At 39.2% G+C, this 16,165-nt stretch overlaps 1 protein-coding gene across 1 annotated transcript in view; it reads right to left on the bottom strand.

Annotated features, from left to right (window-relative positions):
- Positions 1-538: 538 nt before the first annotated feature.
- Positions 539-16,165, bottom strand: part of gxylt2 (glucoside xylosyltransferase 2) — a 30,087-nt gene continuing 14,460 nt past the window's right edge. The window contains exons 2-7 of the mRNA XM_053499248.1: positions 12,640-12,835; positions 7,046-7,177; positions 6,680-6,931; positions 4,821-4,944; positions 1,243-1,415; positions 539-718 (exon numbers count right to left, since the gene is read on the bottom strand). Coding sequence (XP_053355223.1) covers positions 539-718; positions 1,243-1,415; positions 4,821-4,944; positions 6,680-6,931; positions 7,046-7,177; positions 12,640-12,835 — 1,057 coding nt within the window. The remainder of the gene's footprint in view (positions 719-1,242; positions 1,416-4,820; positions 4,945-6,679; positions 6,932-7,045; positions 7,178-12,639; positions 12,836-16,165) is intronic.

Here is a 16,165-nt window from a genome sequence, read left to right as displayed (position 1 = left end):
CCACCCTGCTCTTGCCTCTGTCTGGCTCGCGGTCTGGTCCCTAGTTGCATTTTCATCATCATGTCTTTGTGTCTGTGCAGTTATCTTAATATTCCTTGCAACGAGAGTCAAACTAATAATAATGTGTGTGTGGGTGTGCGCGTGCAATCTGTCGCTCTGTTACACTGGGTAAGAGGAAAAAAAGATGACATTTTACCATCACTTATACCAACTTCTCTCGAAAATATCCAGCTAAATTCATTCAACATATACCCAATACCTTTTAGGTATTAATCTTATAACCTCTCATACTTAAGTGGTTCAGTTCTTTGGAGAGCACTCCCTCTAATCAAGCTGCCATTTATTCCATAATAACCACTGCTTAAAACCCAGTCTATCCAAGAAGCTCTGCATCATCCTTTCCATCATCCAGACAGAACACTCTTCAGGAAACCACACCGAGTTCTTGGTATTGCACATGTTCCAGTTTAAAAAAACACCACTGGGTTTGGAGAATCAGCTCTTCCCCTTGTCGTTTATAAACTGCATCTGTTGCAGTTCAGCGACGCTTGGCGGATGCGTGGCGGATCACTTTTTGCTCGAACGCAAGCTTCATGGTCTTCTCGATCTGCTTCAGGAACACCTGAGGGACTCTGCCACATAGTGTGTTAACTGTGTCCAGGAATTTGGTCTGGAGAGGATAAAACAAGGACTGGAACAGGTTTTCCCCAACAGGATACTGAAAAACAAGAAAATGATTTCAGGGCGTAATGAGAGAGGTTAAATTTATGAAAATCTGAAAAAGCCACATCCCCCTCCTAGTCATTTTTATTAGGAACCCATTCATCTTATTAGGCAAACTTATGGCAGCAGTGCAATGCATAGCTACATAGATAGATCATCAAGGTCTGCTCTTGTCAGGCAGGAACAGGAATCTGAGGCTACAGTAAGCGCAGGCTTTCCAAAAATGTCCAGCTTAAGATTGCTAAAAGGGCAGGAGATTATTTGATGCAAAAATGAACTGAACCTCTTAACCTGTATCTGCATGATTACATCCACTATTACTGTTACATGATTGTTTGACATTTTCCTCACTTCACACCTGACTGAGCTGATTAAGTACCCATCATGCACATTCAGCTCAATCAGCTCAAGGTGTTAGCACAAGGACAATGGAATAGAAATGGAAAATTATATAGGGAAATACTATAAGGTCACCTACATACTTCTTTTTATATGAATGCATGTACAGGAATGACTCACATCGCGTATAGAATCATACACCACTTTAAAAGCTGGCTGCTTGTCGTCATGGTAAACGCCACGGTTGCCGTGGAGAATAGACACACCCTCCTCCTCGGCGCCCTTGCAGTTGCTGCCGTACATGCAGTGATCGGGCCTGTAGTTCCACTGGCATGGAAATGTATACAGGCATTCTGTAGAGGCAAACACATTTATTCATGATATAAACACTATTAAAAAAGTGTTAGGGGAAAAAAAAACTTAGACAAACATGGCCTACTTTTAATTCATATACTGTTAAATATAGTTGCAAGCAACGATGATTTGGTCCAAGTAACTGTGCCATCACCGCCTGGGTGCATCAGAAAGATAATGGGCACAGTGGGCACATTTAAAGAGGACATACCAATACCATTATGACATATTAGAATAGGGGGAATTTTATGTCACGACCTTCAAAAAAGCCCCGAAGGCTGAAAAAAGACCTTTGTGACAGATTTCTATGAAAACCATGTGCTACTTTTATTTCATACAAGTATATTGTTAAATGACATAAAAAAGGAACAACATTTAGTAACCAGTCAAAGACAAGGAAAACAAACAACATCTGTATTAATTTCAGAAAAAGTGTATTAGTATTAGGGTATAATGTATGATGTAAGAAATAACACACTGTGATGTTAATTATGTACACCGGACTGGTGTACAGCATGTCGGCATGTCTAGGAGTACCAGGACAAGAGTGCTTACAAAAAAACCTTTTTAAAATAAATGTTAAACCAATGTCTCCTATCAACACTCCCTCCCACCCAATCAACAATTATAATTCTTTATTTATTTAACCAATAAACCTTTGTCTTAGATTATGTAAATCTCTCTACACAAGCTTTATAAGCTAAACAAACATGATGGAATGACTTTTCCTCTGACGAACACAATGCACTTATGCTGAAGATAAATGTTAAACATCTCTTTACAGAAAACAAATCACATTATCAAAAATTAGTTTTTTTTTCTTTTTGTTATCCTGCTTACTATTAGACCTAAAGGGTTAACAGTATATCATCATATCGCCCAGTCCTGATTGTGCTTTATTCACAATGATACACCATGATCATTTCATGCGTTTGGCTCCTGGATTGTGTCCTGATTAGATTTTAACCATCTCTATTCAATTGTGTCTCTGGTTAGCCAAACTGAATCAGAATGCACAATACACAAATCAGTTCATAATACTTTACCCAGATTGTTTTATGCAAAAAAAAATAAAAAAAGAATAAAAAAAACACACCTAAAATCTCTTACCACACCAAACCTGTGCCAGTCCTAGTGCATGTACATTATTAAGTACTATTTAAGATGTTCTGATCGTCACATGTGGGACACCAGACGTCTTCAATCTCAACTGCAATGAGCCGGTGCTGCTGCAGGTTTCTCTCCACCTGCTTAACCTGTTGTTCTTGTTCTTCAAACAAGTATTAGATCTGGCTCCTATTTGGATGGAATTAACGTCTGCAGCCACACCGTCTCATTGCAGACAAGATTATAGAGGCATATTTTATAATCCTAACACACCGTAGACCTCTGAATATAGTTTAACAAATATAGTTGTTGTTTTTTGTGTGTGCCCTAGGGAAGATTTCAACATGTATATAATATGTGCATATTCACTATATGGTGAATGTGATGTGTAATCCTATTACAAGGGATGTTCAAGTCAAACCGGGACTTATAACAATGAACTGATAATGTTGTAAAGAAAAGTGGGATAAATATTTCTTTAACATGATGTAAGACTGTGATAAACTCGTTGTTCGATAAAAACGTGTTCTTAGGGTGAAAAAAAGGAGTTTAGTTAGTTTTCCCTACCAGTTTTTTTTAAAGAAACAGCTACACATTAAAATCATTTTTGTTGTTGTTGTTGTTTATTCTTAATTTAAAATATTGTTTCACTTACTGAAATCACTTCTGTTTTTGTACTTTCCAAAATTTTCATTATATATACAGTATCTCAGGACTGCTTGTGTCAAGAATTAATTAATTCTACATCTCATTATGCTGCTAGCTTTAATTAAGTGTGTTTCCTGTGAAGAGCATACATGCCAGGAATAATAACATGGCAGTGGTATGATCTGTCGGCCAAGCTAAATGTTGTACTTGAATATCAGTACCAGTGAGACAATACCGATCCGGTATTAACGATATTAATATTGATCTAATACTAGTTACAACTTTAACCCTCTGGAATAGTCTAAATTGAAATTAAATTGATCTCTGCATACACACACACTAATATATATATATATATATATATATATATATATATATAAGCTGTTAAACACGGTGCAACCCTCTGCTTTCGACTTCATCTCAAATGTTACATTAGGTTTGACGTGTTTCCCCCTTTACACGCAATTGGAAAGAAGACATCTGTCGCATGTCTCTGTGTCAGAATCCTTTGTTGTGAAATACAGCCACACGTTAGAATGTTTAGCTTTAGGCGTTTCAATTGAACGCTACCTGCTGCAGGCAGAGCAAGCGTAATTACTGCGTGCATGCGCCGCACTCATTTCCCCAAGTTGTGCTTAAGTTGGAATGTGACGACACTGGCGTCACTACAAAGATTAGTTGGATTTGTGTTATTCAAACTTTCTGGATTGCATGCATTTTTCTCAATCTGGAAATTATTTTTTCCCTTGCGGTGAGGGTGATGATGCTTCTTACATCCGTTTCGGGGAACAAATATGTCGTTTGATTGCTTAGGCATTTAAGTGGCACTGAAGTGAGGCACTGAAATCTGATTCGGTTATAGTACATACCGGTTATATGGGTTCGGTACCCAACCCTAGTTGTACTGTGTAGTAACAGTACACAGCGCAAGGAGTTGCAGCAAGTTGCCCGCACACTCCATTCCCAGGTAATGGTACCATGCAAACGTCAGGACCTGAACATGGGTACCCTCTATTGTGCGTGTGATTTCATAAATGTAGAGATCATTTTATGGCAAAAAATACAGTGCCTTAAGTAATTACAGCAGTCACAAAGACAAATGTCAAAAAGTCTACACACTCGTGTTTTTTTTTTTTTTTGCCTCCCGGAGTTTAACAAGCCTGTTTCACACATTCGTTTCACACGTCTGAATGGCTCTTTTCTGTGCTGCTATATTTGGCTGTGCTCCATCTCACTGACAGACAAACACAAGCTGTGCCAAGTCTCCCTTCACCGACACAAGCACTTAATCCCAACACCTTGCTTGGAGTTTGTCACAGTCACTCCAGAGTAGTCAAGTGTTTACCTTCTTACACACGGTGGCTTGAGCAACTGTCTGCTCTTATACTCATGCAACTGTATTGATTTTCTGACAAGGGATGATGAGGACGAGGCAACCATCTATGAATGTTTTGGTCTATGAAACATGTCCTACGGGTGTGTTAAATAATAATAATAATAGGTCTATAAGAATATATTTCTATCATAACCATAAGCAAGTTCTAACTGAGCTTAGGAACTGTTGATTGAAAATAAGCTGATGTTTAGGCCTAAAATCCTTAACTATATCCACAGCTTTAAATAATAATAATAATTTAAAAAAAACGTACCTGGATTGTAGTGGAAAATAATGTTGAGGAGATCTTGGTCCCCCCATGTGATATGATTCTTGTATTTCTGGTAGAGTGGATTAAGCAAGTCCTCCCATGACAGGCCGCCAGCGATCATGCTGTTCTATAAAACCGAGATTGGCAGGTTATTTTCCACAACAATGAGTCTAGTAGCTTACTTTCAGACATCTGTCAATAGAGAATATTTTTATTTATGGCCCTCATGGATTTTGCAAGTTTGAAAGAATACTGCAAGCACCCACTTTCACATACATCTCGGTTGTCTCTGAGTGTTGCTGTATAAAGGGCTTCATGAAGCAGGTGACGGACAAGTAAGCACTAAAGCCTCGGTCAGGTTTAAAAAAAAAAAACAATCAGACCATCGGATGACTGCAACGTGTTATAAAATTCCACCGCCATCATACATGTTTAAAAATTGATACTTGACCCCTGGCTGAGGGGAAGAAACACTTGGAGGATTTAGAAGATGAAAGAATGTGTCTCAGCTCCTGTTGAAGTCAGACTCATGACAATGGAATATGGCCATGCCACCAACGGGGAAAATGCATTCATGTGATAACCTGATCATTTAGTGTTTTCAGGTCATCAGCTGACTTCATTTCAATGCCACATAACATTGCTGAGCCACAATATGCATATGTGCTTCCCTTCTTATCCTGACACACACATCACTCCGGAATAAGATTAGTCAGGACACATCAGATCACATGCCCATTTTTAATTGCTCCGAAGTCCAATCTAGCGAACTGAAGCCGTTTTTTATTATTGTGACTATTAAGTGTTTTTTGATGGCACATTTATAAAAATAAAAAAAAAAAGAGTACTAAAACAAGAGAGTCCGTCACACACTATGTGATGTGATAGTGCTTGGGCCCGAACAAGTGACTGAAAATAAATCAAACTGAAAGTAAAAAAAAAAAAAAAAACATAAAATTATGTTAATTAAAAAAATTTTTAATAAATAATAATAATCTAACCACAAAAGTTAAGAATCATTACTTAAAAGCCAAAGAGTAAAAATTTGTTTCGAACAGAGACTTTCCAAGGTTCCAAATTAAAAGCTGATATTATGCCAAAAGGTTAACTGCTCCACAATCCTGGATCATGTCTGTTTTTATGTTTTGACTATAAAAATCTCTAGGATATTGCCTCATTCTGCACATTTACCAGTAAAATATTTTCTGTCTAATAGGACAATTGGCCGTCTTTGATCTTAGAAACATGGTCCCTGCCAGCAGGCTGAAGAGTCACATAAATTAGATAAACGTAGGGTATGACGAGGAGGTAAAAGAATTTTTTTCAATGGCAAGCTTTTATACTTTCCATTTATCTTCACTGACATGCTACTCCTCCGAGAGGGTTGTAAAATTCAGTGAAGACAGATAAAAATAATGATCATCTAACATTTCATCTTAAGAAATGAGAAGTCATCAGTAGTTCAGGGCTCTAAGGTGGTGGTTATGCCTGTGGTAGCCTCAAATAAAACATCATGGACTTAAGGAGTTAAATGAAAGAACTTCATAAGTACTTCACACAACTGTTCAAGGCTCGGATGAACTACGAGGGTGTATCAAAAATATTCAAGATTTGCGTGCCCCAGATGTGGTTGTTTTCAACAAATGACCAACGCACGTGGTCAGAATAGCACAGCTCCAGATGTCCATAGGAAAATGTCTTTTGGCACACTGACTTATGAAGCTCGGTGCTCCCTGTGACAGTGCGTGCAGCCTTGAAACTTTTTGATACCACCTCGTATTTGTAAAAACAACCAACAGCAAATTAAATAATTTGTCCATCTTTACATCAGTAGATATATAGTAAACCACATTACTTCTCACCTTAAACAGAGTGCTGCGAATGCGTGTGAGGTTCATCAGCATGACCCCAGAGTTGACTCCTGTAACGCCGTAGAAAGGGTGCCTTGCAAAACGACTATACCATCCTATTTTAGGGATCTCATGCTCAGGGGCCATGGCTGCCAGCTGAGTGCTGTTGAAGGCTTTCAGGAATTTCCAGATGTCATCCATTGGCCGGAGAAAAAGGACATCGGTGTCCACATACAGCAACAAGTCTACGTCTTTCAAGATGACCTGAGGTTCAAAAAAGTTAAGATAACGTTATTAAATTAGATAGAGATATATGGACAGATATGTAGAGGGCTATGTATGCTATGTAGAAAGGAAAAAAAGACGGTGAGCCCTTACTGGAAGGAAGAGTCTCTGGGCAGCACATGGCTTGAAGAGTTTTTTCCATTCCTCAGCATTCCCCACGGAAAAAGTGATTGGGTAAAGCTTGTACTGGAGCTTGAAGGAAAGCGGCCGTGGCCAGCGGCTCAGCTGAGACAGAAAATGAATGTGGTCAGGAATGCTATCTGTTCGACAAGTCACCCCAAACAATCAGACAATTCTGCCAACACTCCTTTAGGACAAGCAAAGCATAATCCTAAATATGAAGTCAAGAATATCCATTTTAGTAATCCTTATTAACTTGGGTTACAATCCTCCAATCACAACTATGATTATGGTTTAGCTTTGGAATTTGTTAGACTGCACTGCACTGATTAAAAGGTATGTCATGAAATATGTTGGATTATGACAATGCACAAGACATATAGTACTGAGCAAAAGTCTTAGGCACCCTGTGTTTGTGGTACAAACTTTCCAGCAGATTTTTTTACATTTATTATAATTATTATTTTAGGACCTTTTTGTTTTTAGTTGATACAGACGCATTTCTGTTTATTTTTTATTTTTTTTATCCGCCACTAAATTAAGGGTTAAATGTATTGGAAAAACAAATTCTAATACTTTTCTATTAGATACATATTCAGAAATAGATTTTTCAGACCAAAAAAATAAAAATAATAATAATAAACTACCAGGTTCGAGGCTCAGCCGGTAAGTAAGTGTGTCGAGAGACATTAAGCAATAATTCTTCTCCTTTTAATTCATCTTAAAACTTTAAACACTCCTCTAAAACCTAACAATGAGCAAAACCCTACAGCTACACTCCGAGACTAGTTTAAAGCCTTTCCTGAATATGAAAGGCTGTTATAACATAAAAGAGGAACGCGATCTGGAATGGGGTAGCACGGGGAGCACATGTATGTGTCACGGTAAGGTGTGCATGAATTTTTAACAATGGGATACGAGGACAGTTTACAGAAGCAACCTAATTCATAGCAAATCATTTGTTATTGTTTTGGCCAATTCATAAAGAATGATGAATATTTGGGCGGTTTTAACTAAAACAAAAGGTGAGAATCTGATATACTTGGCAAAGCTATTGAACTTAACTCAAGACCAACAGCCTAAAAGCTACAGAATACAGAAATTTTCCAATAACCTCTGCACTGCAAACTATTAAAGACAGAAGTATTCACATTAGTTAATGATCTTCTTTCATCTTTATTTTCTTTCTTTTATAGCTTTTTGCTGCCTGCATCCTGCTTTCCTTTAAAAAAAAATCTGTAGAACCAGCCTCTAAAAGCTGCCTTGTTCTACATGTGTACTGTGATCATTTTCTGCTGTGTTGCACGCCGAGTCCACATCACTATGAAACAGTTTGTTCCGCAGGGAGAGATCACAATGCCAAAAGCCAGAAGTTGTGTCATTGATATGGGTAAAGGATCAAAGCACAAATGACTCGAAGGCTTTTTCCATTCGTTTCCATCGCGACCCTTTTGAACAGCCGCGCTGAAGTGGTGCTGAGTACAAGCTGGGACGTCCGTGTCTGACTGGCTTGAATATATTAACACACTAGAGGTTGTACGAGCTACTTTGTTATGCATTTGGAGTTATGCATTTGGATTCATGAACAGTCTTCTCTACTAGACAGAGCAGGTTATTAAAATTCGGCAACAAATCCGAACGCAGGATTAGAGTAGAAGGGGGCAGCGTGTTTGTGTCGGTTTTCGATTACACAGAATAACTCTATCCGAGATTCAGAAACAGGGACTTGACTTCATAACAATTTAATAAACCTAGACATTTCTCATTTAACGTTGATGGGAAATAAACGAGCGAGGATGAGAGACAGCAACCAAAATTGTGTGTAGTGCATGAATGAGTGTGAGTGTGTACCCTGCCTCAAGTCTCCTGGGATAGGCTCCAGGCCCATTGCGATAGGATAAAGCTGCATAGATGAGTGAGTGAGTGAACTTATTGGACTTAACCGTAACAGTGGATATTCTTGAACGTGAAACATCAATTGCAACTCAAAAAAAAAAAAAAAAAAGAAAAAGTTCGAAAGCAAAAACAATAATAATAATAATTTGTTAAATTCCACAGCAAGGCTGAGAGTGAGTTTGGAACTTCAGTAAGGAATAAACGCACAGTGCTGCTAAGCAAAAGCAAGCACTGGATTTATTAAACAAAATGATACTATTTGCAGAACACAATGTGGCACAATAAACATTTAATCACAGTTATCTTGTTTTTATTATTGCTTGAGGCCAAATCTGTAATTGAAACTGAAATCTGATTAACTGCGCAGCCCTAAAAATGAGACATGCACGTGTAGATGAATCTTGAATCTTTCTGCACTCTGTGTGAGGGCACTAGGTAGTGCATTCTGCTCCATAAGGCTGAAGGGTGCAAGCAAAGTGAAAAGAAAGAGATTTATCATTTGCCTTAGATGATGGTGCAAGACAGTGGAAAAGTAAATATGTTAGAGGAAAAAAAGTAATTGTGGGTTTCGTTTTATTTATATAGCGCTTTTAACGATGGTCATTGTCGTATGGTAAAGCAGCATTACAGAATAAAATTAAAACAGGGAAATGAGTTTGAAAAGTGTAAAAAAAAACTGCCTGAGATGGCAATATAGGGAGGAACCTTTAGAAGAACCAGACTAAACAAGGAACCCATTCTGATTTGGGTGATAACAGAGAGCAGGGACTGATCAGTTCAGTATAACAGAAAAGGTGTTTAAGTTAATATGGAATCCACTTTCGTTCAAAGGCTCAGGTACAAAAAACAGTTTATGGAAATTTCAGTCCTGAACTAATGAGTGACTGCAGTCACAAGTCATCAGAGAATTGTGGTTTACATGAGCCAAATGCAAGACCATATTCATGGTCCAGTGGAGCTGTCACCAGGTACCACACGCATCTCAAGCAGACCAGACAGGGCCTCCATGTGACGAGATCTCCACCCAGAAGTGGGACACCAGGATGAGTCAGACAGGTCCGGAGGGAAAACAGAAACCCCCCAAACTGTTGTTTCATACTGTGATGTTGCCTCATTAATCTCCAAGAAACAAAGAACTTCTGAGAGGAGAAAAACTCTGGCAGACACTTTATAACTCTACAAAGGAAGAGAAGTGATTTAGGCCATTAATCAATCTGTGTGACTGGGTTTGATCTATCAGTGTCCTGGACTATTTTTAGTTCCACTTGTTTGTTCCATCTCTGCTAAGGCAAATCTCCAAATGGTCAAACTGTTCCGGTGAGGTTGAAGCATACAATTGGTTAACAGTATCTTTGTACGTTGTAGCATTATGTTTCTTCTCACTGGAACTAAGAGGCTACAAAGTGAGTGGCATAAATAAATATTTTGCCAAGAGGAAGCGGAAGAGTGGAGCTCCGACCTCAATCCCACTCACCTGACCTGACCTAATCTCTCTAATACTCTGACTAAATGGTCAACACTCAAGAACTCCTGTGGTAAGGCTTCCCAGAAAAATGGAAGTGGAAGCACATACACCAATAAGCCATAACATTAAACAAACAAAACATTAAACTCAATATTGTGTATGGTTCCCCTTGTACCACCGGTGTAGCTCCGACCCCTTGGGAAATGACTCTCCAAGACCTCTGAGGGTGTGCTGTGGTGTCTGGAAGGTGTATGTTAGCTGCGGATCCTTTGTGTGCTGTGGTTTATGGGCTGGGGCTTCCATGGATGAGACTTGTTTGTCCAGAGCCTTTTGTGGTTGCTTTACCTGCTTAGCCCATACACAGGAGGCTGTGATGCACTGGGTGTTCTGCTACCTTTCTATCATAGCCAGCATATATTTTTCAGGAACTTGTGTTGCACTGGATTTCAGATCAGACCAGATCGGCTAGTCTTTGCTCCCTGAACTGGTGACAGGATCATTGACCCCCAATGATGCCTTTAGGGACCATTGGGGGTCAATGATCCTGTCACCAGTTTACTAGTATATATAGTCAATTCAGTTTTTTCCATGGGAATACATGTAAATGTTCGAAACGCCACGGTTTTGTTCGGATGATACCTCTTGGCAAAGACTTGGACGTCACTCCACTTTGCACAAAGTTATTTTATCATGTGTGCAATCCGCAACCTGAACAAAACTGATGCTGGGTGACATACTTATGCATTTGTACAGCTGATAGCGGACATGGGACGGTGTTTCTGGGTCTTGTTCCGATGAGGAGTTCCTAAACATGGACAGATTTTTAGGTCGTGACCGATTTGTTTGTATTCTGGGGTGTTCATAAACTGAGGTTCCACTATGATTGATGTTACGTTGTTTGTCTATCAGCTGCTCCTGTCGAAAGGTCGCCACAGTGGACTATCTAATCCGCACAAAAAACTTGGCACAGGCTTTACACCTTTATACCAGGAAGGGTATAAAGCGTTATACCCTTCGTGAGCATTTCATCCAGGCTTGGGACCGGCACTGCATCCAGTGGTTGGGGTTTGGGGATTGGGTGGGATTTGTACCCGAGCCTTGCACACGGCAGATAAGAAATCATCCACAGGGCCATTAAAGTCCCCACTTGTATATGATTAATAATTCACCTGTATGTGTGATCTACAGGCGTCCACAAAGTTTTGGCGATACAATGTAAAGTCATTAAGCCTACTGCTTTATCTTATACCCTCACCAATAATGTGGAAGGGTTTGAGATTTGGTAAGAAGGGCAACCAAATTCAGTATGATCACTTAAGTACTTCGATTCAAGTTTCATTGTCGGTCATTGTCACAACAACAGCAGCATTCCATATTTTTAAAAATATAATTTTATAATGACAAGGGCGGCACGTTGGTGTAGTGTTTAGCACTGTCGCCTTGCGGCTCCAGGGTCCACATTCGATTCCAGGCCAGACTTGATTCCTGTCTCTGTGTGCGTGGAGTTTGCATGTTCTCCCCATGCTTGGTGGGTTTCCTCCAGGTACCCCGGTTTCCTCCCACAGACCAAAGACATGCAGATTAGGCTAATTGCCGTTCCCAAATTGCCCGTAGTGCATGAATGGGTGTGTGAGTGTGTGCATGTGTGTGCCCTGCGATGGATTGGCACCCTGTCCAGGGTGTACCCTGCCTCGTGCCCCAAGCCCTGGGATAGGCTCCAGGACACTGAATACAGGATAAAGCGGTATAGAAGATGAGTGAGTGAGTATATAATGACAACATGAGGAATTATGGAAAAGTTGCAGAACAGAGCAGAATGGAGACAAAAATCCACAAAAGAAGTGACCTTCACAAAAGAAAAAAAAAAAAGTTATGTATACAAGGAGGACATTGTGTGGGTTGATAATGCAAAATTCAAAGAGTGAATCACAGTAGAAAGTATGGTAGGACCTGATGTTCTGATAAGACCTGAAGTCAAATTAAACGTATATGATTCAGCAAGAGAAATGACTCGGGCCTGCTTTTCCTGATAAATTCTTGAGCATTCATCTCAGAGATAAGTCATCAACCAAGTGCGAACAAGTACTGCTAAATATGAACAACCAAATATGGATTAAAATGTGATAAAAAAAAATAAACCACAAGCTTTACGTGATAAGGAAAGGGAAGTACAAAGTGACAGCCAGAGCTCTAATAGAACTCTTACCTCTTTCTCAAACTGCTCTGTCAGCTCATCCTCTGCAAAGATGTGAAACTTGATCTTCTTGATGCTGAAAAGGAGTGCTGATTTAACCATGGTAAGTGTTTCCTCAAGTCGGTTTCCACAAGCGACCACTGCAAGGTGCATGATGTCCTCGGCTCGAGGAGCCTTTAACCCGGACTGGCCAAGCTCGCTCTTCTGCCTGCAGGGGTTATAACAAGGGACAAGGCTTATAACTCTTTACTAACATATTGGCTGTGCATGAAAATCAAAACCATTTAAAACATAAAGCAACTTAATTAGTCTTATTTATAGTTTAGCTTTAGTAGATCCAGCCTTTGAATGTCCTGTTTTATAACACGACTATAACTGACAATGATGAATGACGTGAGGATGGACTCTACACACATCATTCATGTTTCTTTCATTTTTAGGACATTACAAATTGTTGAAACCTTTTTCTATGCTCAATGCTTGTGCAACAGCTCTGATCTATTTCCCCCTCTATTCTTCCAAAATAGCCCACTTTTACCCCATAGACAGCTCCCTGGTCTGTGTTGGTTCATTCTTTTAAATAAAAAATGCAGTCATCACAGGTAAAAACCAGGGCTTATACAAAGATGACACATTCAGGCATGCCAGGGGTGTTCAAGTCAAACTTGGACTTTTAATTGCATAGGAAAAGAACACACGTCTCCCTATTAAAATAGAAAAAACTCTCTTTATTTCTAAATATAATCCCCTGCCACACTAATGCACTCATCATAGCCTTTCACTAGTGTTAGGATACCATCAAGGTAGAAAGTTCACAGTACGCCGCAACCATGATTGCTCTGCCTGCTTCATGTCTGAAACTCTGGCCTCCCAGGAACTCCTTTAATGGCCCAAACATGTAAAAAACTGCTTAAAGTGAGGTGAGGACTGTACCAGGAATGTGACCAAAAACTCCCAGCTGAGGTCCTGTAACGTGCAAGTGGTGTTTGTGAATGATTTTGTGTACAGTTCCCAAAGACAGATACGTCTCTTCCGCAAGTTGGTGACAAGTTATGTACATTTTCAAGGATCAGGCAGATTGCTGAATGTTCAAGGGAACAAATGCAGTGGGCTCCGAGCCTCTCAGACGGGATCGTCATTTACAGACATATGGGCTTTTTTTAAAAAAAAAAAGAAAAAAAAAGATTTTGCGATTTTAGAGTCTAACCACTTTTATTGTGCTTGAAGTCTTCTGTAATTCAGTTTTATTCTTCATTCACAAGAAAATTCATCAAAAGTCTCAGATTAACTTAAACATAAACAACAAACACTTGTCATTCACATGTTCTAATATTTTTAATATTTATCATTTGAAAATAGGTGAGATCAAATAAAATGACCACATTTGAAGAAGTAACATTCACATTTGCCACATTTAAAGAAGTAACATCTAGATATAAATATCAGGTAACTGATGTATCTTCTCGTATTCTGCATTTCTCAAACTAGAATTAGAAACATAATAACAGCCTCCGAGTGGCGCGGTGGTAAAGCGCTCGCCCTATCATCCGGAGATCGCAGGTTCGAACCTTGCTGTTTTCCTCTCACAGCCGGAGGCACAGCGAGAGCTAATTGGCCGAGCTCTCTCAGGGGGGAGGGATGAGAGTAACTTGCTTACACCATTACAATGATTCACCATGCTCCGAGAACTACTCTTTCACAATCTGAGTCCTGGAATACGCGTGTGACATCAGGAAAAGAAAACCCCCATTAATGTGATAACCTGGCCATCCATTCAAGTGTTGACATTCAAGTGAAGACATAAAATCTGCTTGTCTCTAGTACCTGGGCTATCGATTTGTCCAGCACTGCTTCATTCTGATATTCTGCAAAATTGGCTTGGAGTCAGGGCTCTCCATATCTTAAGCAGATGCTGCACCCATCACAATTGGTAAATTTTCCAGCACCGCAACCAGAGATGACCTTGGGGATGCGGTGCTCCATTTCTATTAGGATTTAGTTAAAAGAAACCAAGTCTTAAGACTAAAGAGAAGGGATGGAAAGTAGACATCAAAAGACTTTAACAGAAGAAGGCGAAGTTAAAAGTTAACCATAGACCTTGATACAGAGGAGAACAAAGCTGAGAAGTGAAAAAATAAAAATGTGATACTTTTTCTGTCTGTCTGAGGCCCAATCACACTACACACCTTAGGCACCAAGATGACCTGCTTTTAAGATTTCAGTTCCCCCTCACAAAACACTTTCCCCTGTCTCAGAGAGATAAATTACACAAGCTAGGTCAGTTCTCCAACAGATCGCAAGGCAAGGAAGTTAAACGTAATTGCTGCAAAACTTGTGGGACTGAAACATATTATGATGTAAGGATTCAAATGTAACGTGACGGTGATGATCAGTGACCACGTGTTCAGATAAGTACTGGCTAATAACGTCACATCTTGATACGTTTTATTTCTCTTATACAGCAAAGATTTGCCTATAATTACAATTCTTAACGTTTTAATGGAAATCCCACTTGTAATGGGTTTATAGTTCCATTTAATGCTGGTGTAAGGTTCGCAAAATTAGTGCATTAGACCAATCAGCTATAAACAGTTGTCCCATCAATGCATTATTATAAATCTAAATTAGCAAAATCAGTAAATCGTAAATTTAAATTTCGTCCAGAGAACTGGATTTTTTTTTTTCATGCCAATCCTTGTTAACCCTAGAGATGGCAGTCTGTGAAAATCCCAGTTGATCCCAATTTCAGAAATTCCTGCCTGGCACTAATGATCATGCCATGTTAAAAATCACTTAAATCACTTTTCTTCTTCATTCTGGTGCTCGGTTTGAACTTCAGCAGATCATCTTGACCATATCTACGTGCCTACATGCGGTCAGTTGCTGACGTGATTGGCTGATTAGATATTTGCCTTAATGAGCAGCTGCATCGCTCATTAGATGCACTTTCCTTTTTACCCTGATGCTCCTATCGGACTGGAATAGGATCGATCCGAACTTATCAGACCACATGACCATGTTCCATTGCTCCAGACTCCAACCTTTTTGCTCCCTAACAAATTAAAGCAGTTTTTATGATTAGTCTCACTAACAAGTGGTTTAATCACAATCCTGTGACTTCTCAGCACATTGTACATGTATCCTAATGCACTTAAAACCACAGGCATGTTTATTAACTGTTGAATTTTTACCATGCAATTTTACCAACTGTTTAAGTGATCTTCATTCTTGATTTTTTTCCCCAACCTCATTTCGTCCACAAAATTGACAGCTTAGCACTATGCTTCCAGGTTTTAATAATGAGTTAAAGGGTTCTTAACTCAATCTTTTCTCCCTAGTTGTTTTCTTTGCTTAATAGTCTAATAATTTGGCCCTTCTGAAATTGTGACATTTCTTTGGCCAGACAGAGTGTAGATGAACATGTACAATCGCTTATATTGTAGAAAAACAAAAACAAACAAACAAAAAAACACACACACATTACTTTCAATCACATTAAAATATTAATTGTACTTAATCAAAATTAATAGAGAAAATC

This window comes from Clarias gariepinus, chromosome 6 (assembly GCF_024256425.1).
Source record: "Clarias gariepinus isolate MV-2021 ecotype Netherlands chromosome 6, CGAR_prim_01v2, whole genome shotgun sequence".
NCBI lineage: Eukaryota > Metazoa > Chordata > Actinopteri > Siluriformes > Clariidae > Clarias > Clarias gariepinus.
This window is presented reverse-complemented; position numbering and strand designations above follow the sequence as displayed.